Source organism: Cyberlindnera jadinii, assembly GCF_001661405.1.
Source record: "Cyberlindnera jadinii NRRL Y-1542 unplaced genomic scaffold CYBJAscaffold_11, whole genome shotgun sequence".
Taxonomy (NCBI): Eukaryota; Fungi; Ascomycota; class Saccharomycetes; order Phaffomycetales; family Wickerhamomycetaceae; genus Williopsis; species Williopsis jadinii.
Genome location: NW_017963662.1, coordinates 287,097 through 311,300, shown reverse-complemented (window position 1 = coordinate 311,300; position 24,204 = coordinate 287,097). Strand labels below are relative to the sequence as shown.

The 24,204-nt window shown below is 44.9% G+C and overlaps 14 protein-coding genes across 14 annotated transcripts; 6 read left to right on the top strand and 8 right to left on the bottom strand.

Annotated features, from left to right (window-relative positions):
• Positions 1-160: 160 nt before the first annotated feature.
• Positions 161-1,687, bottom strand: CYBJADRAFT_168702 (uncharacterized protein). The gene is made up of 2 exons (XM_020215473.1): positions 1,346-1,687; positions 161-1,107 (listed from the first exon to the last, which is right to left on the bottom strand). The coding sequence occupies exons 1-2, from the start codon at positions 1,445-1,447 to the stop codon at positions 367-369; spliced, it is 843 nt and encodes a 280-aa protein (XP_020069438.1). The 5' UTR covers positions 1,448-1,687; the 3' UTR covers positions 161-366.
• A 1,202-nt stretch (positions 1,688-2,889) lies between these two features.
• On the bottom strand, positions 2,890-3,858 carry CYBJADRAFT_168700 (uncharacterized protein; the record flags this gene model as incomplete). The annotated part of the gene is made up of 1 exon (XM_020215472.1): positions 2,890-3,858. A coding segment is annotated over exon 1 (836 nt), but the record flags the coding sequence as incomplete, so codon positions are not given.
• Positions 3,859-4,495: 637 nt separating this feature from the next.
• CYBJADRAFT_20631 (uncharacterized protein) lies at positions 4,496-4,923 on the bottom strand. Its single transcript, XM_020217570.1, has one exon. It carries the CDS (start codon positions 4,792-4,794, stop codon positions 4,546-4,548), a length of 249 nt encoding a protein of 82 aa, XP_020069436.1. The 5' UTR covers positions 4,795-4,923; the 3' UTR covers positions 4,496-4,545.
• A 558-nt stretch (positions 4,924-5,481) lies between these two features.
• CYBJADRAFT_168699 (glycosyltransferase family 15 protein) lies at positions 5,482-7,084 on the bottom strand. Its single transcript, XM_020215471.1, has one exon. The coding sequence runs from the start codon at positions 6,929-6,931 to the stop codon at positions 5,513-5,515; it is 1,419 nt and encodes a 472-aa protein (XP_020069435.1). The 5' UTR covers positions 6,932-7,084; the 3' UTR covers positions 5,482-5,512.
• Positions 7,085-7,807: 723 nt separating this feature from the next.
• CYBJADRAFT_163577 (glycoside hydrolase) lies at positions 7,808-8,957 on the top strand (the record flags this gene model as incomplete). Its single annotated transcript, XM_020213781.1, has 2 exons — positions 7,808-8,870; positions 8,941-8,957. The coding sequence occupies 2 exons, from the start codon at positions 7,808-7,810 to the stop codon at positions 8,955-8,957; spliced, it is 1,080 nt and encodes a 359-aa protein (XP_020069434.1).
• Positions 8,958-9,144: 187 nt separating this feature from the next.
• CYBJADRAFT_168698 (cation diffusion facilitator family transporter) lies at positions 9,145-10,333 on the bottom strand (the record flags this gene model as incomplete). The annotated part of the gene is made up of 1 exon (XM_020215470.1): positions 9,145-10,333. A coding segment is annotated over exon 1 (1,136 nt), but the record flags the coding sequence as incomplete, so codon positions are not given.
• A 186-nt stretch (positions 10,334-10,519) lies between these two features.
• Positions 10,520-11,225, top strand: CYBJADRAFT_168697 (uncharacterized protein). The gene is given in 3 exon segments (XM_020215469.1): positions 10,520-10,808; positions 10,820-10,821; positions 10,840-11,225. 1 exon segment carries the CDS (start codon positions 10,547-10,549, stop codon positions 10,754-10,756), a length of 210 nt encoding a protein of 69 aa, XP_020069432.1. The 5' UTR covers positions 10,520-10,546; the 3' UTR covers positions 10,757-10,808; positions 10,820-10,821; positions 10,840-11,225.
• Positions 11,226-11,450: 225 nt separating this feature from the next.
• CYBJADRAFT_168694 (uncharacterized protein) lies at positions 11,451-13,036 on the bottom strand. The gene has a single exon (XM_020215468.1). It carries the CDS (start codon positions 12,674-12,676, stop codon positions 11,498-11,500), a length of 1,179 nt encoding a protein of 392 aa, XP_020069431.1. The 5' UTR covers positions 12,677-13,036; the 3' UTR covers positions 11,451-11,497.
• On the bottom strand, positions 12,774-13,243 carry CYBJADRAFT_20575 (uncharacterized protein). Its single transcript, XM_020217569.1, has one exon. The coding sequence runs from the start codon at positions 13,111-13,113 to the stop codon at positions 12,871-12,873; it is 243 nt and encodes an 80-aa protein (XP_020069430.1). The 5' UTR covers positions 13,114-13,243; the 3' UTR covers positions 12,774-12,870.
• A 298-nt stretch (positions 13,244-13,541) lies between these two features.
• SPS4 (Sps4p) lies at positions 13,542-14,216 on the top strand (the record flags this gene model as incomplete). Its single annotated transcript, XM_020212127.1, has 1 exon — positions 13,542-14,216. A coding segment is annotated over one exon (675 nt), but the record flags the coding sequence as incomplete, so codon positions are not given.
• Positions 14,217-14,868: 652 nt separating this feature from the next.
• RPL20B (60S ribosomal protein eL20) lies at positions 14,869-15,946 on the top strand. Its single transcript, XM_020215467.1, has 2 exons — positions 14,869-14,899; positions 15,332-15,946. Coding segments are annotated over exons 1-2 (519 nt in total). The 5' UTR covers positions 14,869-14,898; the 3' UTR covers positions 15,850-15,946.
• A 19-nt stretch (positions 15,947-15,965) lies between these two features.
• DGK1 (diacylglycerol kinase) lies at positions 15,966-17,289 on the bottom strand. The gene has a single exon (XM_020215466.1). The coding sequence runs from the start codon at positions 17,019-17,021 to the stop codon at positions 16,062-16,064; it is 960 nt and encodes a 319-aa protein (XP_020069427.1). The 5' UTR covers positions 17,022-17,289; the 3' UTR covers positions 15,966-16,061.
• A 342-nt stretch (positions 17,290-17,631) lies between these two features.
• NOP58 (RNA-processing protein NOP58) lies at positions 17,632-19,282 on the top strand (the record flags this gene model as incomplete). The annotated part of the gene is made up of 1 exon (XM_020217189.1): positions 17,632-19,282. The coding sequence occupies exon 1, from the start codon at positions 17,744-17,746 to the stop codon at positions 19,280-19,282; it is 1,539 nt and encodes a 512-aa protein (XP_020069426.1). The 5' UTR covers positions 17,632-17,743.
• Positions 19,283-19,651: 369 nt separating this feature from the next.
• On the top strand, positions 19,652-23,635 carry SKI3 (SKI complex subunit tetratricopeptide repeat protein SKI3; the record flags this gene model as incomplete). Its single annotated transcript, XM_020216556.1, has 1 exon — positions 19,652-23,635. One exon carries the CDS (start codon positions 19,652-19,654, stop codon positions 23,633-23,635), a length of 3,984 nt encoding a protein of 1,327 aa, XP_020069425.1.
• Between the last annotated feature and the right edge of the window lie 569 nt (positions 23,636-24,204).

Here is a 24,204-nt window from a genome sequence, read left to right as displayed (position 1 = left end):
CTTCAAGGCTCCGTGGTAGCTCGCAGTGGCAACTGAGGCAGCTCAGCATGTGCTCCATGAGCCTTGTTGTCCAAGGAAGAGCTCTGTTGTCACTTAGCGTGATGGAGAGCTCCTGTATGAAGAGCTGCCTCCATAGTGATAACTTCTTCAAGGAGTACTCAACATCTGGTTCTCAAAGTCGGTGTAGGTGCTCGTCAGCAGTGACTCGTTGACAAACTTCGAAGTACACCGAATCATCAGGTGTCGCCATTTGATCAAATAGTTGCTCAAGTTGGCAACAACATCAAGTTGCCTCCCACTCAACTGGTTACACATCTGTTGAACTTGAACAAGGCTGTGGTCCTCATTAGAAATCAATTCCCGTTGTTAGCACGTTAATTTGATACCAATGTAGTTAAATAACCTTTCATTGAGCTGATTCAAAGAGAGGTGTTTGGCCATTTGTCTGAAGCTCATCATTCCAATGGATTCCATCAATGCTTCGAGATCTCTAACACGCTTTAAGGTCACTTCGCCATCATAGGCATCCAAAAGGTTCTGTGCCTTGACTTGTATCCACTCCATCATGCTGAATACCGGTGGTATCACTTGTTTAGCCCTATCCGGTGGTACTGTATCATTGTTTGAAGCTGTAAACATGCTGTACAGCTTTTCAATGAACTCTTCAAATGTCATCTCATACCAAAACCAATCGTTATCATTTGACAACCTTTTCTCACTGGATACGATTTGTCTCTCCATGGTAACTTTCGTCCATATGTTTATCTTCAATTGTAATTTAGCATATCCATCGTCATGAATATTGAGATGATTTTGCAATGCCAGTTCACTCTCAGGGACATCAACAACATGTAAGAGTATCAGATATGATCTGACTAAGTGGTAGTGGTGTAATACCAACGACATCGACAGGTATGCTTCCCAGCAGTTGAGAAACCTCAAATGCGTCGAATAATGTTGAGCGTTCGAGCCGAGAATTAGACACATGAACGCAACCAGCGATTCGCTTGACCTTATCAGGAGCTTTCTGTATATGAATGAATAGAATTCATTATCATCGTAGTGCAATTTCTTCAGATTTGGAAAACTATACCTTGAGACTGACACCTGATCAACGTTGGTGTTGTATATGCGGTCCCAGGGAGGGCTCGTACCTCAATCCGATATTACCAGTAGGCACAGTGATTAGCATCTCTTCATGGACAGTCTGAAGCTTGTCTTGGGCACTGAATAGACTCGAAGTAACGCTTTAACGTTACTCAGCATCCAGGTGTCTTGTACTATTCATTGCATAGAGTCGATCGGAGTGTATTTCAACTCTTCCAACGACTTATTGAAAACCGACAATGTCATATTGTTCTTCAAGAACTTCATATACAAGAGCTTTGTAGTTGCTCGTGTTCTCCTTGCGCCGTTGAAGGCTCTTCAACATCGCGTGCATCACCATTCATGAAAATGTGCCATTTCGTTCCTCTTAGAAAGTCCACGAGACAGCAGAAAGATAATGATTTCTTTAAAAGAGCATGAACGCACTCCTTGTGTGTTTGTCTATTGAGATGCGACAAGACACTTGATGAGCATGTTACGCTCACCGTTGTTGTCACAGTCGACAGACAAGTAGCACGCAGTACAATGGAAGGTGGCCAGAGACAGTTTGTCCTTTATTGTCCCACATGTCTTACTCGTGTACTCGTCAGTCCTTCTCGAGAGCCGTGTCCCTGTGACTTGACATTCGAAGGCCAAATGCTGGTGGACTAGGGAGAAACAGAATGACCTGGAGAACAAGATGTGACAATTTACCACTGTTTTTGGAGTGGATGTCCGATGAACTTAGCGATGCGTTTGGCGGTTACATGCGTGTCCGGGGAAAGTGGTGAAGACACACGCGTCTTCCCGCTGCGTGCCTGACGCGTGGTGAGCGGATGATTTATCACTGGCTCATGATGATGAGAATGTCTGGTCTCTTCCGGATTCGATAGTAGACAATACGAGCGAGATAAGGAGCTTTTCAAATGTCCGTTGTATGCTTTGTGAAAATTCACTATGGGAAGGGCTTGAATCGCCCATATCGGACACTTTTCCTGCTACAAATCAGTTTTGCTGGCATTTTGCTGTGCCTTCTCGTGCCCTGACAGCAGTTTTACATTTGGCGCAAAAGTCTACAAAAGTCTACAAAAGTCTACAAACTACAAAAGTCTACAAACTACAAAAGGGCACCTTTTCGGCAACAGTTGGAACCCGTTCAATCACCGGAGACGCGCTGCACAACTTTGAGGGACATGCCGGGGTTGAGTGCTTCCCTTCCGACAATTCATACCCACTGCAGTTCAAATACATCTCGTTTGAAGCCGTGCGTATCGCCAGTACCAGCTCAGCCTCCATGGATGAGCATTGATGTTACGGGAGTAGAATTATGGCTCCAAACTTCTTTTATCGGCAATTGGAAGCAAACACCTTATCGCAGTTTTACGAGGCAGGCCCGCTGCTGCCTTTGTGCAGACACAAAATAAATTGTGGCTAGTATGTGGAGGGCTTGTAGACTTCCGCATTAGGTAATTCTAAAAAAACAGTAAGATAATTGTCCATTATATATTTCTTGGGTCTCTGTCTCTATTATATAAAGCACCATTAGTCTATTTAAGAGTCCCGTGTTGTGCTCAGTTGCGTTTCCTCTTGAATGACAGTAGCCTACTCCTCCATCTGTTCTTTTGAGATGGGCTTCTCTCACACTTGGTGCCCTTGTTATCTAATTCTGTCAATGAACAGGTGTGTAGTCCGGCCCCCGTGCTGTCATATAAGTGATTGAAGCTTGAATCTTGTGATATTTCAGACTCAGAGATTGTCATAGGAACTGATCCAACGGTAACAGGGTTGGTCATGACCCTGGTAGTGGTGGTGCTGGTGTTCGTGGGGGTCGTTCTCCTCGTTAGCTGTGTCGGTACTTTGTCGAATGATGTGTGTAGTGCAGAGCTCGTTATCGAAGACGGAGAGCTGGCAATGGGATGCAAGTCCTCGCAGTCTGATTTCAAAGATTCATCCTTGGATAGGAGGTCCTCCTGCTCTGATAGAAATTTGTAGTAGATATTCTCTCTTAGAAGCTGCAGGACAATGTTCTTCGCAGGCAACAGAACCATTGGCGAATGGTACAGCACTTTCTCGTTGTGTGCCTCTTGTATCAAATCGTTATATATGTCATCGGGCAAATTGATCTCATATGGAGAATCCCTCGAAACATACGTGTGGATGATTTCTCTGAACTTCTTCTCCAGTTCATTTTTTAGCATCTCTCTTTCTTCTCTTTGCTTTATAGATTCGTTGTATTCCAACACACTTTCCTGGTCACCATTCGAAGTGGAAATACTCAACCGTGGGATATTGGTTAAGCCGACGTTCATGGAGCTGTTATGGTTCTCAACTTTACATAGACATTCCTCCTCTGTATCGAAATACGAAGGTTTGAACAGCTTTGACCAATTCGAGGGAGATTTATGAATATGCTCATGTTCTTGTTCGTACTTCATCGCGTCTTTACCCATGGGCGACATCTGCACTATAGATTTGGTATCTATATCATCGGCAGACAACACCAGTTCAGGCAAAGTTAACTCGTTAACCAGTTTGGAGATATCCTCGTTATTGAAAGATTGTACCATATCAAAGCTGGTGTTATCTTCAGATTTGTCTAGTTGTTCTTGTTCATCTTCGGGTTCCTCTGCAATGGACATGTGTCTTCTGAACTTTGATGAATTATTTGTGTGAATAGTGGCAACGCTGTGCTTCCGTAGTTGTGATGCTTCGTCTTTACACTTCAATATCGAATACTGTCTCTTGAATATCTTGTTCCAAATCTTTTCATAGTGGAAGATTTGGATGAGGAATTTGAGGTTCTCTATGCAATGTGACGATTTGATGTAATCTTCAAACTTATCGTATGTGAAATAACCATCTCTCTGGAACCCATGCGCACTCTCAGATGACACCCCTAAGGCACCAGATGAGTATCCACTTTGGCTTAACCGACGCTCAAGCGTCTTGTTCAATTTGGCATAGTAATCTTCACAGCATTGGTTCACAAGACACTCCAATGAGGGCACTTTGTCCCTGTTTGGCATTCTGGTGAAATGTTTGGCAGCTCACGTCGATGTCTCTCACGATCTTGGTCTTCAACAAGTTGATCAGACGGTGATCAGCTTCGCTCTTCTAAAAAGGTCTTGGATTTACAACCACTTAAATGTGAAACAAGAAGAGAAGACCAAACACTGAAAAAAAAAACAATAAAAAGTCGTCACATATGTGATTTACTGACCACAGTTTCTACGGTTAGTTTATGCAGGAGAAGGACAGGATAAAAAAATAGAAGCAAAAAAAAGAAACGAGATGCATACAGGCAACTCATGGAAACGAAACACTTTTCGCAAATTGGCGAAAACTACATCACAGTTTTAACCAAAAGGGGCACAAAAAAAAGAACGCAAAAACGCAAAAGTGAAATAATTTCAAAATTGTGGGCAAATCTAGTCATCGACACTTCTACACCTTGTGAGTTTACGATATGGAGGGGACATAGGAGAAAGTGAGGTGTGCATAGCGTTTATCCTTAAGTATTAGTGTATGGTGAGATGCAACAATAGTGGTGGGCTGCTGGTCCCGAAGTGACAATTTTGGGGTGAAGCGGCAATACAGTAAATAAACGACAAAAGAAGCAGTTACAACCAAAGCGCTTAAAGGTCGTTGACATTGCGCGCTTGTTCTATGCCACACGTCAACGTCTGTCGGTTTCCACAAGATCAGCATGTTCCTTGTTCCGTAAAAAATTGTCACACCAAACAAGACAAACTCTAAAATATCGAACGATAAAAGCAACACAGAAGTGCGAAACAGAGTTTTCGGTTCGCTGCTTTTCTCGCCAAGTTTGCGGCTAGGAACAGGCTTCTAGAAGAGTTAGAATTCCAATTCTCCACGCATGACTTTTTCTCTTATTATATGAAAGCCTCTCCTGTGTCTTCTCCTGCTTTTTGCGTATTTTTTAGCGTGTGTTGCAGTGTGTTTGAGTCTATGCAAGTGTGTTCTCAACACCAAGCAGAGTTCTAACCCCCCCCCTTTCAAAAACTGTTACAGCTGGTTGCGCACCTGATTCGTGCTCCCGGTTATCAACATGATCACGTCTTATAACTTCAGTTTGAGTGCAAAGCTTTATTTGTTGGGAAACTGTTTCATTCATTGAGGCTTAAACCGATTGGTCCCGGTATCTCCAATGCATACCAACAACCCTACCAATAGCAATGACTATTTTACGTACATACGCCCAGCAGATACACAAGTCGTATGAACAACAACAAAGAATGCTGGAGAAGTTGTTACGCGCCCAAAGAGTTAAATTAATGTTAAAACACGCCATGTAACTGTCACAACACCATGTGTTGATACGCAAGGCTTGTCAATTACGCAACTTAAAAGTCTCTCCGCAGATCTACGCTCAAGCGCTACATGTCCATATGGAAATTGGTCTTGATCACAGTAAAAATGCGGTTCTAACGGCGACCACTTCCTCCTCCTCGTGTAAATCTTCGTGATCATCAATGTCAGACAACTCTATTTGGTGATCAAGCAACTCTACTTGGTCATCGACAATCTCATCTCTTTTATCATGAGAACGTTTCCGATGGATAGGTCTGTGAGTGTTATAAACACGTGTCTGTGGGGCCCACCAAGGTCTCGGTTCATCTCTTGTCTCGTACCAATACGGCAGGCAGCTCTCGAAACTGCCCCAGTTGAAGTCCTTTGAAAGCTCACAGGTGCACCGGAGCTCAATTCTCTTTTCGCCGTCACGTGGACACTGGGAATTCGGAACATGGTAATAGCCGGTGTTGTCGAAATAAAACACCTCCTTCTGATCCAGCATGTAGGAGACAGCTAGTGTGTGCACTGGAGCGTCTCCCCATCTTTCGTAAAAGAACCCTCCGGATTCTTCCAAATGGTTGAAATAGTCGTTGTATTCCTTGGATCTTAACCAATCGAGGTCTCCAAGTTCAAAATTTGACCAGTAATGGCACATGTTAAAGGACTCCTCGTTATCCTGACTGATGAATTCAATTTGATTGTTCTCGTTGATATATTCAGGGTGTAAATCTCTAAAGAATTTTTTCGTTTCACTGAATAGCCCATCCACAGTGGCTGGCAGTTCGTGTAGAGTCATTGTGAACCCGTACTTTAGCTTGTTCTCTCTCATATGTTTGAAGTAATCAAAATCCAAATCACAATTGAACTTGATATCCGGCTCAACTCGCCAGTAGTACTTGTACTTGGCCAGTGCATCTAGCTTGTAAAAAAATCCAGAATTGAAGCGGCACATAAACCTATAGCTCTCCGAACCACCGTATATGATACCATGCTTTTCCATCCTTTCACGAGTCTCTAGTGCCTTCTTTTGATCAATGTGTGGAGGATAAGACCACATCTCCTTTGGAATCGTCACAAAGGTTGCTTCACCGCTAACCAAGTGGGAAACCTCCAACTTGAAGTTCTCATCGAACTCCTCGTCGTTGGCAAAGACCCATGGATAATGGTATCTCCAGTTGAACCTGCTCTCAACGTACTCGATGGACTGTAGCAGGGAGTATAGCTCTTGGTTTCGAACCAGGGTGAAGAATGTGGCATTCTCAAGGGGATAATCGTCCCCCATGCCCGCTAGCTCGCCATACTGTCTAAAGTCAGATAGGTTCTTCTCCGGTATGATGCGGAACTCGGTGTAGTTCTCCTTCGTGTAGTGATGGTTAGGGTACAGGATCTGTAGCACCTTCAGCTCTAGTGCCTCCTGTATATAGCTAACAGCGGCTCGATGCCGGTTTGTCCGTATCATGAACCCGGTCCAGGAGATCACCAGGAGCGCTGAGAAGCCGAGAATGAGACCTCGAGTACGTCCACGTACCATCGCTATGTCCTGCCAGAGTACGTTCAATAAGACCGGGACTGCTAAGCAAGAGTACGAGTGTTGAGCAAGAGACCAAGCGCTGAGCGAACCTCCGCTGTCAAGTGTATTTATCCGGCCCTCTTCACAGGCAAAGGTGGAATCAAACCAGTGAACTAATACCCATGAGGGCTCAATGTTGTTTATACATAACACCGAGCTTTCAAAATGGTGTAGCGCTTAGGCTGGCGATCGGAGTGTGTCTTTATCAATTGGATTGCCGGTTTAGTCCGCTTTCACGCTCTCCGCCACGCCTAAACGGAAATCTTCCGGTGTGAGCGTCTACACGGTTGTTGCTAGAGCTACTGTTCACTTCCTCAGTGTGATATATACGGTTTTATACGGTTTAGGGACCGGCTCCGGGGGATTCTTGTGTTGCCGTGGTTCCCAAGCGCTGCTCGCTAAAGGGAACGTTTAAGAGAGAAAAGTAACCGCGGAAACGAGTATCTGCTGGTACGGGCACGCACATAATGTCATCGCTATCTTTGCTTACATCGCTTACACAGTCCACTCTGTCGTTGTACTTTGGCATACCCAATTGTACCAATACAGGCTCTGCTTCATTGTAGAGGCCCTCTTGGTATGTATGGGTATCAGTGCTGCTTAAATCAAGAATTTTTGTATGGTTTTAGGTACTTTCTCCTGCTATCTGTTCCAGCTACTTAGTCTCAATCAGCAGCTTGGACAGGATGAGTGTATTAGGTTAATTGATGAGAGGAATACCACCATCCACCCGATTTCAAGCGTATAAAAACAATAGTAAAGTTGTCCCCAGTGTACTCCTGAAAGCTCTTAGATGATTTCACCCTTGTATATCGGGCTTAGCTCCCACAACACTCCATGACCAGCTCTTCCAAACCAGCAATGATGACTTTACGCTCTTTGTTAAAGCTCACAGCTATGGTGCCGTCATGTCTGGCATCCCTCGCTGTTTACTGGGGACAGGCTGAGAATGACAAGCAGCAGACAGACCTGCTCTTCTACTGCTCATCACAAGCTGTTGACACCATAAACTTGGCCTTTGTTTCCAGATTCGGCCAAAAGTACATCGACGAGGACAACAGCGATGGCTTTGTCCTGAACTTGTCAAACATGTGCACGCAGTACAATGATTATCGTTATTCCTGTCCCAAGGTGAATAGGGACATCAAAGAGTGCCAAAAACTGGGTAAGAAGATTGTCATTTCAATCGGAGGTGAGGACAATTCCAATGAGAAGTATGGCTTCATCGACGATAATGAAGCAAAACGCTTTGCGCATATCCTTTGGGACCATTTTGCAGAAGGCCATTCAGCAAATAGACCCTTTGGAGACGCCATTGTCGATGGCTTCGACTTTGATATTGAAACTAGGGATCAGACTGGCTATTTGGAGCTGGCCAATGAGCTGAAGAGTATAGTGGAACTCAACGGAACCAAGGACTACCTCTTCACGGCTGCACCTCAATGTGGTTTGAATGAACGTGACATGGAGCAGCTGCTGGATAACTTTGAAATGGATAGGCTATACATTCAGTTCTACAACAACAAGGATTGTGAATTACTGTCTGATGGCTTTAACTACTACGATTGGGCAAATGAAGTGATTTCCAGAGGTCATTCCAGTACAAAGCTATACATCGGATTACCTTCAGCTTCTAAGGCTGCTTCGTCAGGATTCATAAAAGATGTGGGTCGATTACAGGACGTTTGTAAAGACATTCTTGCTGATAGTCGAGTTAATGAAACCTTTGGTGGACTGATGTTTTGGGATGCAAGTCGTGGATTTGACCTCTATGAAAGGGACTCTCGAGATTCCAGCTATATCTTCCGTGCTTGGTCTGCTCTCAATGCGTTGTTTGGAGAAGGTCTAGGCTCTGGTGTGACGATGACCAACGATACAGGTGGACAAACTGTAGACAATGGTTCATCCACCACTTCTACACGGAACGGAGCAGGGTTTATTGTGAGACAAAATGTATACGCATCTTTTAGTTACTTGCTTATTTTGATCTCATTCATATTCCAGTTGATTTAAATGGGTTAATTCTAATATTACCAACCATCTTTCAACTATTACTGTACTCTTTTCGAATCCTCTTTGTCTCCCTCGCTTATTGTATCAATCCCAATTCCATCTCTTTACTTGGTTGGTTCCAAACAATTTTGGGTATTACAATTGAGAGCATTGTCTATGATACAGTTTCCATTATTTGATCCATAAGGTGCAACACCACCTTCTCCGTTGACGGACGAGGTTGTTGTGGAGCCCAGTGCATCTGATGAGGCTTGTCTTGTGAATTTCCCCGACGCAATCTTGGTGAACTGTTGATAAACCTCTGCAGAGATGTGATCCTTACCTGTAAACTCTGGCTGCACTGTAGCAGAGTGGATACCATAGTTGTGTAAGATTGCACGAATCTCAGAAGCAATCACCAAGAACACTTCTGGATTTGAGTCCACTTCTACGTGCAACGAAGCGATGAAGATATCCTCCGTCAAGTTCCAAATGTGGAAGTCGTGTACAGATTTGACACCTTCCAAGTTCAGAATATCTCTTTGGACCTCATCAGCAGATACGTCTGTTGGTGTGGCTTGAAGCAAGATTCTTGATGCTCTACGGCACAGAGGTAGCGCAGAGGAGAAGATGATTGCAGTGATGAGAAGAGAGACAAGAGGATCCGCATAGTACTTCCAGGAATAATCCGTTTTCCAGATGAAGAGAGCAGTGACGATAACACCCACGTTACCAAGGGCATCGCCCAGTACGTGGAGGAAGACACCGTGCATGTTCAAGGACTTTCTCTTCTTCTGCGGCTTCAAGTCCTGGTCGTCATTGTGTGAATCTCCGTGCGAGTGTGAGTGTGGCTCGTTTACAGCAGCGGAAGAGGAGGAATGTGCCTCTTCACGGGCACTGCCACTGCCTGCCAGAAGAGAGGATCTCTCGTCGTATCTCTTCACGACGGTTTCTGGCAGCAACGCGCCCACAGTGGACTCCTCGTCAATGTCATGTCCATGAGAATGGGAATGTCCACCATGGCCTCCGCCGCCGTGCGAATGGCCATGTTCGTGGAACAGCACGAGGCCCACGATGTTCGAGGCCAGTCCTGCGGACCCCACGTACAGGATCAGCTTCGGGTTCGTGACGATGGCTGGAGATATCAATCTCTGGATGGCCTCGATCAGGATGGAGAAACACAGCGCCAACAGGAACACAGCATTGACCAGCGCACCCAAGATCTCCGCACGCTTCCACCCGTACGTGTAACGGGCATCGGCGTTCTTCGTGGTGGCGACTCTAACGGCCCACAGAGCAATCACCAGCGAGAAGATATCGTTCAGCATATGGAAGGAATCAGCAATGAGGGCCAAAGAATGCACCGCATAACCCACAATGACCTCAAGGAGGAAGAAGATGGTATCGATCACCAGCAGCGCGCCAATACGGATCTCTTTACCGGTAGCCATGATTCAGTACGGGCTATAAGATCGTCGGTGATGGAGCAACAACTAGCAGGCCTTCTTTCTCCACTGCTACTACGGATGAGCTTGCAATGGTTGGTCATAATAACAAAAAGGGGAAGGCAGAGAGGAAGCAAAAATGTATAAAAATTGTGCTGCAGAGGCGAGCGCTGGAAGGGCTGGGCGGGATTTTTGTGGTTCGCACCAGCAGGGAACCAGGCTGGGCTGGGCTGGGCTGGGCTGGGCTGGGCTGGGCTGGGCTGGGCTGGGCTGGGCTGGGCTCTGCGGGCAGCTAGGCAGAGCGCCCAGCCGGGGACTCTGGGCTCAGCACAGCTCCAGGCGGACTTAGGCAGAAGCAGAGCGGTGACGGGCCTTCAACACAACGGCCCGTCCAGGCAGGAAGTGGGCATTGGAAGCTTTAGGCTGGAGAGAAGCCCATTGAACTTTGGCAGAGACAAAACAAAGCGAGCTGATTGGACGCGGGAATGTTGTTTGCGCACACTCGTTGAGTGATTTCGACCAATCAAATGGCCTCAAAGGACCTGCCTGTATCCACTGGTTTTTTGTTGGCTACTTCTGACCTCAAATGATTACACGGTTTGTAACGTATGGACGGCACTGTCCTGATAATTGGTGCTAATTAGGGCTACAAGGCCACACGAGACGAGAGAACGGGCCTGTGCATGTGGATTGATGCCGGTAACTCAACTCTGACACCTTGTTGGTTGTCGGTGATTCAACTCTGACACCTTGTTGGTTGTCGGGGAACCAATTTTAAATTCTTGTACCTTGATGGTTATGTACGGTATCTTTTTTTTAGCTGGCTGGCTTGCGAGGTCTGTTGGTACAATGGGAGCACTGTGCTGATGAGCTGTGCTGATGAGCTGTGATTAGGGAACAATCTTCATCTCATCCTCGTAGAGACGGCGTTGGTTGTCTGTAGATGCGCATTGGTTTGCTCGTAGAGGCTTGGCTCGTGTGAAATAACAATGCAATGGCTCACGTTGGTGCCCTGGAAGGTGCTTACTACAATGATGGCTACGCAGCCACGTCTCCGTTGTATAAGATGTTAGTGATAAAATGTCTTAATCTACCATTCCAATTCGCTTGCCCATCTAACTCCTTTCTTCCCGCGCCTCGAGGGCACTGCTGTAGAAGCATCAACGTCGTCGTTACTGTCCCCATCGTACGGCTTTATCACTTTGGACGGTGAATCGCAGTACTTTTTGTACTGCTCTTGAGAATAGAACCCAATTGTCGAGCCCTTCTTATCCCTGGACCCTCCTTTAACCGTGTATCCTCGCACAAGGGCCACCTTTGCATTCTTTGTGGATTTCCGAGCTCCTAGCATTGCGATCTGTACGAGCTCGTCGCTCCTCTTCGGTAGTTCTACTCCGAGGTCACCGTTAACGGAGTTCAACGCAGTGGCATATCGAGTTGCCTCCGTCAGCAGCCCGCTCTTACAATCAACAACAAGGTTGACATTTGCAGACCCAGGTTCGCAGTCATGGGCACGTCCATATTCGGACTTTAACGCTGGCCGAAGTGGGACATCAACTTGTTTTGGTTGGCACTTGAGCCTATGTGAATCCACATCTATATCTTGGAGACGCTTGGAACGGCGTCTCAGAACTTCATTTGTCGCCATACTCATCAGTACCGGGATCTTGGAAGGGATTTGAGAATGCTCCACCATTTTCTGTGCCATGGGCGATAGTGTGTCAAACTGTGAACTTTGCGATCTTGTTCTCTTGCAGATACTGTTCTCCAACTCTTCAGGCGATTCCTCAGCTTTTCTCTTTTCTGGTGTAGATAGTATACGCTCGTCTTCAATGATGTTAGAGCCGTTGATTCGTTCGGGAAACAGTGGGAACTCCTCGATTTCTTCGCTTTGGTCCCTGCTGTCGTCTGTTGAAGAATCGGATACGTCGATAATGTCTTCTTCTTCTTCTTCTTCTTCTTCTTCCTCAGCATCCCCCGGTTTCAGCACTCGTTCAAGTTGTTTCGAAGTCAAAGACTTCTCAGGTGAAGAGTCTAATTTCAAGGCATTCATTATATTCGCTGCGTCTGCACTCGTATTCACTTGGTCTTCCTTATCAGTCCCATCTTCCCCGGTATCTACCGGAGTTGACGCATCGATTTGCGCTTCCTTCACCTCGTTCTGTAGAGGAGACTCCTCAGTCCGCAGACTGTTCAGTATCAGCTGTTCACCAGCGTAATCATAGGCATCGGGCATCGGTAATGAAAGGTTCAAGTGCGATTCAAGCATGGGAGTGGTAATACGGGTAGCAAAGAACGTCAGTGCACGCCTATCAAAGGATCAATATACCCAAGTCCCAAGGAAGATACAACAGCGTGGTGGTCTAGAACAGTATACGATAACAGTTACAAGCAACCTCGCTCAGAGTCTCCACAGACTTACACGGACTTGCAACCAAATGGAGATCAAAGGTGGAAACCTGTTTATGCTTCGAGACAAAAAGTAAACAAAGGAAATGAAAAGAAAAGAGGGAAAAACAAATGGGAAAAAGATTTTTGTACTGTTGTTGCCCTGGTGAGGCGCCGTGACGGGTTCTCCATGACAATAATGAATTCCGACATGTTCCGATATGTTCTGACATGTTCCGACCTGTTGCTCCCTCGGAATTTGTTGTACCTTTTCCATGAGGAAAAGTGTAACCATGACAACAAAGTGGTTACGTACATGACACTGCGTTATTCACAAAAGGAGTCCTTTGTGTCATTTTTGTTTGTGTGTTGTGGTTGTTTACTCATAAGCTCCTTCCTCCTTCTGTTGAGTTAACTGTTATTGTGAGATGTGACACAAAGTTGACGAGAGATATGGGAAGGCCTCGATCACAACAACCTTGCAATTGTCCTATTCACACCATTGCACTGTAAAAGGACCATACCAATCCACTACAAAACGCTATATAAACACACGTATCAACTCTCAAAATTGCACAATGACTGAACCAGTAAAAGCTGGCGTTATGCTTGACGACTCGAAACAATCTCATCCAGATGCGATCAGCGAGGCTGCCCCTGTTGTTGAGCCCACTTCAGTGACAGAGACGAGAGAGGCTCACGAGCCTGAGGTCCAAGAAACTTCAACAAAGCTGGCTTCTCTTTGGAAGACAAGTATTCACATTCAGAGTTACCCAATGGTTAAGGAGACCATCGATATAGTTCTGGGAATACCGGGTGTTCAGGCCCTTGAGGACTCCAAAAACTCTGTGCTCTTCCCAGTAGATTCCTACATGCACACTCAACCAATGATCAAGCCGATAGTTGAAACCATCGATAACATGGGAGAACTGACATTGAACCTTGTCGATTCCACTGCACCATGCTTGAAAACTGCAACTTTCAACACCGTTGGTGAAGTGGTTATGACACCTTTCGTCGAGTTGGAACAGGCAAAGCTGCAGGCCCTTAACTGGACCAATGAAACCGTTGATAGACACATGTTGGCACCAGCGAGAAGACTGATCCATGATACTCGTTCCTATTACAACAAGCATTTCTACGATACCCACGGTAAGCCACTAGTGAGAGGATCGTTGGATCCTGCAATGAGACTTGTCAATCATACGTTGGAGGAGTTTGCAAAGAATAACCTTCCAGAACCTGATATTCCCTTCAGTACTGATGCCAAAACCGAGGTGGAAAAGACAGTGGTTTTGGCCATGGACATTACCAAGCGTTCTGTCCCAGTTGTCATCTCCAAAAAGGTTGAAGTCATGATGCTGCCATATACCTACAGCAATCATGTGGTTAAAGTATTCAAGAGTAATGTCTCCAAACAAGAATCTGGTTGGTTGAAGCCAATCATAGTTACATACTCCTCCAGCATGGAGTTAGCAGATGAGGCAATGAAGACAACCATGAAGATGCTTACATTCGGAAAGGCCAGCAAGGAGCTGGGTTCTGAAAGCGAACGCTCAGCTCACATTGAGATCGAAGGCCCTGCAATTATCTCACAGCCCATCGAGTCAACACAGGCTACAACCGAGGTTTAAATGGTACAGACTGTCTTCTCTACCGTAGTGGTATCACATTGAAGTTTTTGCCATCATAACTGTATAGTGTGAATCACAACAACGTACTAATCTAATGAATAATCCTTGTAGTTATCGTTGCTGTTGAATATGGTCTTCAAGTACTTTACAGCATCATCACTGGCACCGCCAAAGTATATTAGGGCTCCGAATATTTTACATCACGTGCCATTCCCTCGGGCTGCACAACCCTCTGTGACTTTCAAGATTTTGAGAATGTGTCCTGTACCAGATACCATTCATGAGTGCCGTCCAACCCTCGAAAAACCACGCAGCGCTGCCAGCGGAAACAGTACACAAACACCCGAACACCTATACATTTGTCGCTGTGCGTTGGTGGGAACAAACAAATTTGAAGTGAAAAACTGGCTTTTCAATACCAACAACATTAACGAAAGAAGAGGTATCCACCTAGATCAATCAGCCAAAAAGTATGTTATAGAATAGAAAGAAGGATAAGCTGATGGTGCAAAGTCAATGAGAGAGGACAGGATAATATTCGAGAGACTTCATGGTGTAGATAATGACCACATTGTCTTTTACCGTGCTGTATATGGGTTCTTACTATGAAGAGGTGTGCTTTTTCAAAGAGTCACCATGAAGGTGGTGTAAAAACACAGGTCTATGGCTCATAGTGTGTCTATGTGACTTGAAGGGACTGAGCATATATCAAACCATGTGTTACGAATTGAGGAATCGTATTTTAAAAGCATGGAACCGCAAGAGCGTGCCTCTTTATTCACACAGGACCCGTCATCATGCTGAATAACACCTTCTATCCCATGTTCCTCCCTTGTCGATGCATCCATCTCTAAGCGTTTGAGTCTTCTCTTCGGAGCAGTGTACTAACAAGTCAAACACAGTGTCTCGTCTTACTGAGTACCAAGTTATTGGTCGTCGTCTCCCAACTGAGTCCGTTCCAGAGCCAAAGTTGTTCCGTATGAGAATCTTTGCTCCAAACGTTGTCGTTGCCAAGTCCCGTTACTGGTACTTCCTCCAAAAATTGCACAAGGTCAAGAGAGCTTCTGGTGAGATTGTCTCTGTCAACGTTATCTCTGAGGCCCACCCAACCAAGGTTAAGAACTTTGGTATCTGGATCCGTTACGACTCCAGATCTGGTACCCACAACTTGTACAAGGAGTTCAGAGACGTCACCAGAGTTGGTGCCGTTGAGACCATGTACCAAGATTTGGCCGCTCGTCACAGAGCCAGATTTAGATCTATCCACATCTTGAAGGTTGTTGAGCTTGAAAAGACCGAGGATGTCAAGCGTCAATACGTCAAGCAATTCTTGACCAAGGACTTGAAGTTCCCATTGCCACACCGTGTCACCAAGACCAAGGCCATCTTTGCTCCAAAGAGACCAACCACTTTCTACTAAATGGAGTGAAAAGTGTTGAAGAGGTGTTGTATAGGGGATTGTTGTGTTTTTAATTTTACATCGGTTCTGGATTTACAAGAGAATGTATAATGAAAATGATCCATAAAATCATACTAGCTCAATGTAGTTCTGTCTATATATTATGCCATTATTATTATATTTATTTGAAAGATGGCTAGGCCTTTTGTTTGGTCATCAAGAGAGAGGTGAGCTCACTTGCGGAAGATGTAGATCACAATGTAAAAGAAGATACTTGATAGCACTGGGATTGTAAAGTTGTCATCCCAGTTGAACAGGTCAATACCTTCTGATAAAGCAGCGATGAACCCTGCAAGGATACTCATCGTGTGAATGTTCAAATAACTTGTCTCTGGGGTCCATAGTATGGATCCTGGAGCGTTAAACTGCGAATAAGTTGGCACGATATAGCCGTACAAGATATAACTTGAAATCACACCGATTGCAAAGGCAGCCATTGAACCAGCCAACGATTTGTTTCTTGCAATCTTTGGGGTCAGGTGACCCCAAGCACGACCACATGTCGAAGCAGCAGTATCTGACCAACTCAATAACAACACTGATAAGACTGCGATATCCTTAGTGGTGAATGAAAATGCGAAATCCAAGCCTAAGATGTACCATATCACCCCGTTGAAGCCATGGACCTCCTTCTCTCTCATTAGAAACCCGACAACTTGGCAATACATGTAGTTAAACGTCTTTGAGTAGAATCTGATAAGATCCAGCAAAGTAATCACAATGAAGGCAACGTGGAAGTACTTCGGGAACAGATTGATCTGCACTCCTTGGGTCCACAGGTACAAAGTGATGAACCCTATAGAGCTGTGGAACACCTTACGAGGAATCTCGTGTTTGCGGATGTAGTCACCAAAGACGTGATGGGCAGTCAAGAAATCGTTTCCCAACGATGGCGAGTTCGGTCTCTTCACCAGCGGCCCAACGTAATCGTTGGCAACTGGCACAGCCAACGAATCTGCGCTCGTTGGCACGGACTTGTCACCTTCTGCCGTGTCAAAGAGCGCATCATCGGACCTTGACGACGACGAGGTGGAAGGAGCAGCCAATCCGCTCTCCTCTACCGTCTTCTCATTCGCTCCACGCTCTGCAACACGACGTCTAGCGCTCTGGCTGGGCAACGCGCTTGTAGACATATCCTCAGCGCTTCGGGAGAACAGTAGGTAAACAACAGGTAAACAACAGGTAAACAACACGAGTCTGTGAACGGTTAAAGACCCTCACAACAAAATACCGAGACGGAGCGCACACTCGAAGAGTTTACACCTTGGTCAGCTGACGTGATTCTTCGCGTTCGAACAGTCTCAGTTGTTTTTTTAACTGAAAGATGGTTGCTCTGTGAAGCTTTTGATGCCAAATACGCCTTCCGTGTTGTTTATGTCGCAGTGAAAACTGCCGTGGAATCAGAAATTTATCCTCGATGAGGGAGGAAAAACAGGGGAAAAAGCAGCGAGAGGCCGCGAGAGGCAGCGCGAAGCCGGGCGAATTTGTGTCTCCCGCTGGTGTGCGGGTGTCGCGAATATTTCCCTTTTCACTGTGACTTGGTGCCATTTGGCGCGATTTGTGTCATTTTTCGCCGTTTCCGGTAACTCATCTCGTAATGGCGTAATTTTCGGTACATGTGATCGTTCGCTCCGCCAATTGACACTTCGTTTTGCGGAATGCTTCCCAAAGTAGCAATCTGGAAAATTTTTTCTTCAACTGTTTTACGCAAATTTCCTCTGCGCAGAGAAAACAGGCAGATGGAGGAGGGAAAAAAAAATCTTTATGCTTCTCTCTTCGAGTTTTCATTCCCAGTGTGAAGGAGTTTCGTCTCAAAGGAGAATAGATTCCGGTAGAGAAAGATCAACTTGAAAGCATGGCTTACGTTCTTACAGAGACAGCTGCTGGTTATGCCCTTTTGAAGGCAGCTGACAAGAAAATCTACAAGTCGCAGAGCCTCATCACAGACTTGGACACCACCGAGAAGGTTCTCTCGCAGTTCAAGGTGTCAGCCTTCTCCAAGTTCAACTCTGCTGCTAATGCGCTTGAGGAGGTGAACAGCGTGATCGACGGTAAGGTTTCTGATCAATTGAAGTCGTTGTTGGAGGGCGTTAAAGGTGATAAGAAGACAACGCTTGTTGTCTCTGAGACCAAGTTGGCAAATGCCATCAACAAGTTGGGCCTGAACTTGAACGTTGTTTCAGACGCTGTCACCTTAGACCTGTACAGAGCTGTTAGAGAGCACCTGCCAGATCTCTTGCCAGGGTTGTCGGACTCGGATTTGTCGAAGATGTCTCTGGGTTTGGCGCACTCCATCGGCCGTTTCAAACTCAAGTTCTCCGCTGACAAAGTCGACACCATGATCATCCAGGCCATTGCCCTTCTCGACGACTTGGACAAGGAGCTCAACACCTACGCTATGAGATGTAAAGAATGGTACGGATGGCACTTCCCTGAACTGGCAAAGATCATCACCGACTCTGTTGCCTACGCCAGAATTATCCTCACCATGGGTGTCAGATCCAACGCTGCTGAGACTGACTTGAGTGAGATCTTGCCAGAAGATGCTGAGGAAAGAGTCAAGACTGCTGCTGAAGTGTCTATGGGTACTGAAATCACAGAGATTGATCTTATCAACATCAAGGCTCTCGCTGAACAGATTGTTGAATTTGCAGCTTACAGAGAAAAGTTGTCCCAATACCTCTCCTCAAGAATGAGAGCCATTGCTCCAAATCTCACCCAATTAGTCGGTGAACTTGTTGGTGCCAGATTGATCGCCCACTCTGGTTCCCTGATCTCGTTGGCCAAGGCCCCAGCTTCCACCATTCAAATCCTCGGTGCTGAAAAGGCTCTCTTCAGAGCTCTGAAGACCAAACATGATACACCAAAGTACGGTCTGCTGTACCATGCTTCCCTTGTTGGTCAAGCCTCCGGTAGAAACAAAGGTAAGATTGCTAGAGTCCTCGCTGCAAAGGCTGCTGTAGCTCTCCGTTACGATGCGCTTTCAGAAGACAGAGATGACTCTGGTGAGATTGGTCTTGAGGTTAGAGCCAAGGTTGAGTCCCGTCTCTCTGCTCTTGAGGGTAGAGATTTGAGAACAACATCCAAGGTTGTCCGTGAGCAGAAGAAGGTTGACATCTCTGAGGCCCGTGCTTACAATGCCGACGCCGACGCCGCTGCTGAGATCACAAAGGCCGACTCTGACGATGAAAGTGATGAAGAGGAGGAGAAGAAGGAGAAGAAGGAAAAGAAAGAGAAGAAGGACAAGAAAGAGAAGAAGGACAAGAAGGACAAGAAGAGAAAGAGAGAGGAGGATGATGAGGAAGAATCTGAGAAGAAGTCCAAGAAGGAGAAAAAGGAGAAGAAGGAGAAGAAGGAGAAGAAAGAAAAGAAGTCTAAGAAGTCCAAGGATTAATGAAACTATCACCCAATCGATGTGTCCTCAGCGTTGTTGGTACGCTTGCCTTGCCCACTTCCTCAGCACATCCTCTTTGTATATTACCACGTTATATTGATGCCTCCTGTCGATCCATCACAAAAGGACATCCTCCATCGTACCCGGTGTTCTTTGTAACTTCATTTGCATTCTCAATATATAATTCGACGCTTTGTTTATATCGCTGTAGAACAATCCTAACATGGTCTTCCACATGTGCCATGTTGTAGTGGTTGAGAATCTTCGATCAACAAACAAATCGAGAAAAAAACAACGGACACAAGCAACCATCAACAAGACACAAATACAATTCAATCACGGGCGCTTCAACGGAATCGGTGCTGAACCATGTCTACAAAGACGTACTTGAAAGCGGCTAAACAGGCTCTACAGGATAATAATCCTGAATACTGTTGCTCTCTAGCTGAGAATGCTCTGGAGCTGGATCCAGATTGCTACTTTGCCCTGATCTTCATTGGTAAGTCCAACCATCTCATGGGCAAGCTACGTGAGGCTAAGGAGGCATATGAAAGGGCGATTAGGCTGAAACCTGACGATCTGACCGCGTGGAAAGGCCTCCTGTTGCTGGTGAAGACTGATGACGATTATAAGACGTTCTTCCGTGTTATATCTGACTACCTCGATGTTCTGAGTGAACAACAGCACTCGATTGCTGAGACTGTTGGTGAGATCTCCAAGTATTTGGATAAATTCCCCTCCGAGGATGTGATAGATGAGTACAAGAGACAGTTATTGCCCGATGGGAGACTTCAACAAGCCACGAAGGGGTTGTTGGTGAAGCCTGAAAAGGCTCTCAGAGATTACCTCGGCCATGTTAGAACAAGGGAGAATAGGCTGTTGTCATCTGCAAAGATGAAAGCATCTGGTGGGGCATACGATGCAACTACGTGGAACATCTATAAGAACTCAAATGTGCCTGACCTGTACGTTCAACTGATCAACATCGTTGACGATGACGAGGATAGACGAGATTTGGAAGACAAGTACTTGAGTTACAAATTACAGATGCTCAAAGCTGCGCCACCAGGTGCCAAATTAGCTATAAGTAACGATATAAAGGCAATAGTGGAAGGTATGGTTGTTGTTAATCATTCATCTTTCCAAGCTTGGTCCATATACTTTGATTGGTTAGACCCAGAAGATTTTGATTCTTTGGACCCTGCAGTGGTGACAAATTTCTTGAAGAAATTCAGCGGTAAGCCATTAGGCCAAGTCATACATGGTCTTGTTTTGTCAGATATGTGCTCTTTGAAAGTTGAGCTCAAGGAGCAAACAACAGATGAAGTTTCACCGGAAGACGATTTGGAGAACGAATTGGTTGAAAAGGAGACTTTTTCTCAAGAAGAACTGTTGGCATTGATGCTTCAGGGTCTTGAGTCATGTAAGAATAGCTTGTTTGCTTACAGAATCGTCATTTCGTACCAGGACCATTGTAATTTGTACATGGATGCCCTATACAAATGTCAGCAAGCTCTCTCACTTCTTGTACAGACAACGACTTCTACCGGAATGTTGTTCAAGAACACGAAGAGGGATTTACTGGTGAAATATGGTAATGTTCTCACTCACAATGAGCCACCGAAGCACCATAAGAGAGCAAATGAGATCTTTGATAAAGTATTGCAAGATTTCCCTGGGAACACTCAAGCTAGAGTTGGAAAATCGGTCATTTTGATTGAGAGAGGTGAATTACAAGAGGCTAAGCGCATCTTACAAGAAGTTGTCGACGAACAGGATGACACTGAAGCACTTTCTGAACTCAGTTGGGTTGAAATTTTATTAGGCAATCATGAAAAGGGCCGTGAGGGGTTGAAAAAAGCACTGAAGGATATCAAAGGTAACAGCCTTTATATCCTCGACCAAAAGGCCCTCATCAATTGGAGATTGGCAAAGAGTTATGAGATGACTGGAGACTTTGAAAAGTCATATGCACAACTTGTTGACTCTTTAAGATCAGCAAGTAATTACGCACCTTCATTCTCCGCTCTTGGTGAGATATATTTAAACCATTTCGAAGATTATCAAAGAGCTACAAAGTGTTTCCTTAAGGCCTTTGAAATTGATACATCAGAAGTTAAGGCGGCGTGGTATCTGGTCAAAGATCTTACAAGTAAGGGCAACTGGAACAGAGCAGAAATCTACTGTCATCAGATCATATCTTCTGAAAGCGCAAGACGTCGTCTTGGTTTCGACTCATGGCCATATAGAGTACTTGGTTGTTCTGCATTGGAAAAGCAAGATGAAGCAAAGGCAGTTGAATGGTTTCAGAACGCTATCAGATTGCAAAATAGCGACACTGAATCATGGGTTGGTCTGGGTGAAGCTTATATCAGCAGTGGAAGATTGGAAGCGGCTATTAAAGTTTTTCAAAGAGCTTTGGAACTCGATCCAGATCATTGGGTTGCTCAATACCTCATGGGTATGGTTCAAGGTCAGATCTCCGACTTTGACAATTCTGTTGAAACTCTAGAAAACGTATTGTTACAAAGACCAGATGAGGAGTGCATTATTGCAGCGTTACAGGATTCGCTGATAAAATACTCCCAAAAATGTGTCTCTACTGGCTTTTTTGGTAAGGCAGTAGGTGTTGCTTTGAAATGTCTTGATTATCTGGAAAGAGGGAACCTCAGTTCTGTAAACTTTTGGGGGATTTTAAATGATTTCATCCAGTTGTTCTTACAAATCCAATCAAAGATCTCTGAATATCCCTATGAAAGAGTATTCACAATGTTGAAGAAAGCGAATATTGATATTGACGATGAACTGGTTGCCTCTTACATTGAAAACGATAAGCAAATTGAATTAGCTGCATTGTCCCTGATCTACTGCAATAGAGCATGTTTGGCTCTTGAACCTCGCGCAAGAACAGTTCGTTCTGCTGTTTACTACAACATGGGTCTGTCTTTACTTGTATCATATCTGATTACTAAAAACGTTCAATATCGAGACGAGTCGATTACAACTTTGAAAGAATCTATTAAGCTCCAGAACAATTACCAGGAGCCATGGATTGCATTAGGTGTTGCTTCGGTCTCTATAAACCCCCGTGTTGCTCAACACTGTCTGATCAAGGCATCTTCCATCGAGTCGAAGAATGTTGTCATCTGGTCTAACCTTGCACTGTTATATCTCCGTTATGAAGATTCCTCCCTCGCATCAGAAACCTACAAGCGTGGTCAAAGTCTGAATCCTACAGCGCCAATCTCTTGGTTGGGTCAAGCATTCACTTTGAAACAACAAGGCGATCATGATATGGCATCCCATCTTTTCACACACTCGTTTATCCTTGCAAATGGCCGTAATCCAACGGCACAAATTGCATACGGTTACAACATCTGTATGAAAAGAATTGGTAAGGGTGATGAAGTTAAAGATGTGGATGCGGTGCTGGAATTGAGTTCAGCGTGTCATGGTATGGTTCAATATTTGAAGCATTATCCACTAGATACGTTTGGATTAGAATTGACCTGTTTAATCCTCGAAAGATTGAGTGATTATGAACTAGGAAAAGAGCTGTGTGGGAATCTTTTGACACAACTGGAGACCAGCTTTGAGGAGACTGAGGATGACACTATTTTAAAGAGTTTTACACGTGTTAAGGCACAATATGCAAGATTTGAACTTGGATTGAGTAACTATCAAGAATCGATTGCTAGCTGTCTTGAGTGTCTCGATCTTGGTGATGATGATAAGACCGTTGTCAGTTGCAGAACCGTGATGGGTCTCTGTCACTTCTTCCTTGATGAATTTGATGATGCACTGGATCAGTTCAAACAAGTGTTAACCCTCTCTGAAGATGCTAAGAGGCTCGTTGTGTTAATTGCACAAGTTCTATTCGTGTATGACACGGAGGAAACTAAGCAGGCAGCATTAGACCAACTATTTAACAATATTGAAGAGCATGGTTCTTCTCTTTTGGTCACTCTTGTCATTGGTGCCATTTCGATTGTTGAAGATCTCACTGATTATTTGACTATTGTGAAATCTGAATTAGCATCCTTACCTTTGAGCGAATTGATGAATGATAGATTCAGAAACGTTCCATATTTGATCTCACAAATCAACAGACGTCAAGGCGAAGCCGATTTAGGTGTGTGGCAAAGATTTGCGGTGTTGTTCCCCGATGATCTAAGAGTATGGGACCATTTGGACAAGAGCACTGCATTGAAGATTGCAATCAGAGGCAAAGTCACATCACAAGAGCTAAGCAACTGTTACGCAGAGGCTGGTAACCTGAAGGACATCCAGAGGTCTCTGTTCATTGCACCTTGGAACTGTGAATCAGTAAAGGCTTTAAAGGGGTGTTTTTAGAGAACTAAGTTGTTTCAATTGGAAGACACGAACAACAACAGGCATGTGGGACTTTCGATGCTCTCTTTATTCTTAGCAGAGATATATACAAAAGACAGGAACACTTGTCACGAATGTCTACAACACTACAACTAGCACAAGTGGTTGCACAAGTGGTTGCACAAAGTGATCCTATAGACCCCCAGAGGTAACCTGATCCCAACTACGCCCCTCTTTTCCCTGCCTGGTTTTACCAGAAACCTTTCTACCTTATGTGATTGTTCCCTCTGTGCTCTTCAGGGCTCAGCTTATAGTTTCCAAAAGATGATGACATCACAATGTATTACACAATCAACAACTAAACAGTTATCGATACCGTTCCCTTCCACTTCAAGTGTGGCTAAACACTACTACTAATATGAAATAATGACAATAGGCTAATTCTTAAAACAATATAATATGAAAATATATAAGAGGAGTGTGGGTTAGTTCATCAGAACTCTGAAATGAGAAAACACAATGGCTCAAAAAGTTCCTTTTGAACCAATGTCGAAACACCCGAATCTTGACACTGCATGATTCACGTTGTT

Coding starts and splice junctions, on each gene's coding strand:
- CYBJADRAFT_20575 (XM_020217569.1), bottom strand. CDS start 13,113: ATGTACGTAACCACTTTGTTGTCATGGTTACACTTTTCCTCATGGAAA.
- CYBJADRAFT_168694 (XM_020215468.1), bottom strand. CDS start 12,676: ATGCTTGAATCGCACTTGAACCTTTCATTACCGATGCCCGATGCCTAT.
- CYBJADRAFT_20631 (XM_020217570.1), bottom strand. CDS start 4,794: ATGCTGATCTTGTGGAAACCGACAGACGTTGACGTGTGGCATAGAACA.
- DGK1 (XM_020215466.1), bottom strand. CDS start 17,021: ATGTCTACAAGCGCGTTGCCCAGCCAGAGCGCTAGACGTCGTGTTGCA.
- CYBJADRAFT_168697 (XM_020215469.1), top strand. CDS start 10,547: ATGTATAAAAATTGTGCTGCAGAGGCGAGCGCTGGAAGGGCTGGGCGG.
- CYBJADRAFT_168702 (XM_020215473.1), bottom strand. CDS start 1,447: ATGGTGATGCACGCGATGTTGAAGAGCCTTCAACGGCGCAAGGAGAAC. Junction 1,108..1,345: donor TTGAAGAACAATATGACATT/GTCGGTTTTCAA, acceptor AACGTTGATCAG/GTGTCAGTCTCAAGGTATAG.
- CYBJADRAFT_168699 (XM_020215471.1), bottom strand. CDS start 6,931: ATGGTACGTGGACGTACTCGAGGTCTCATTCTCGGCTTCTCAGCGCTC.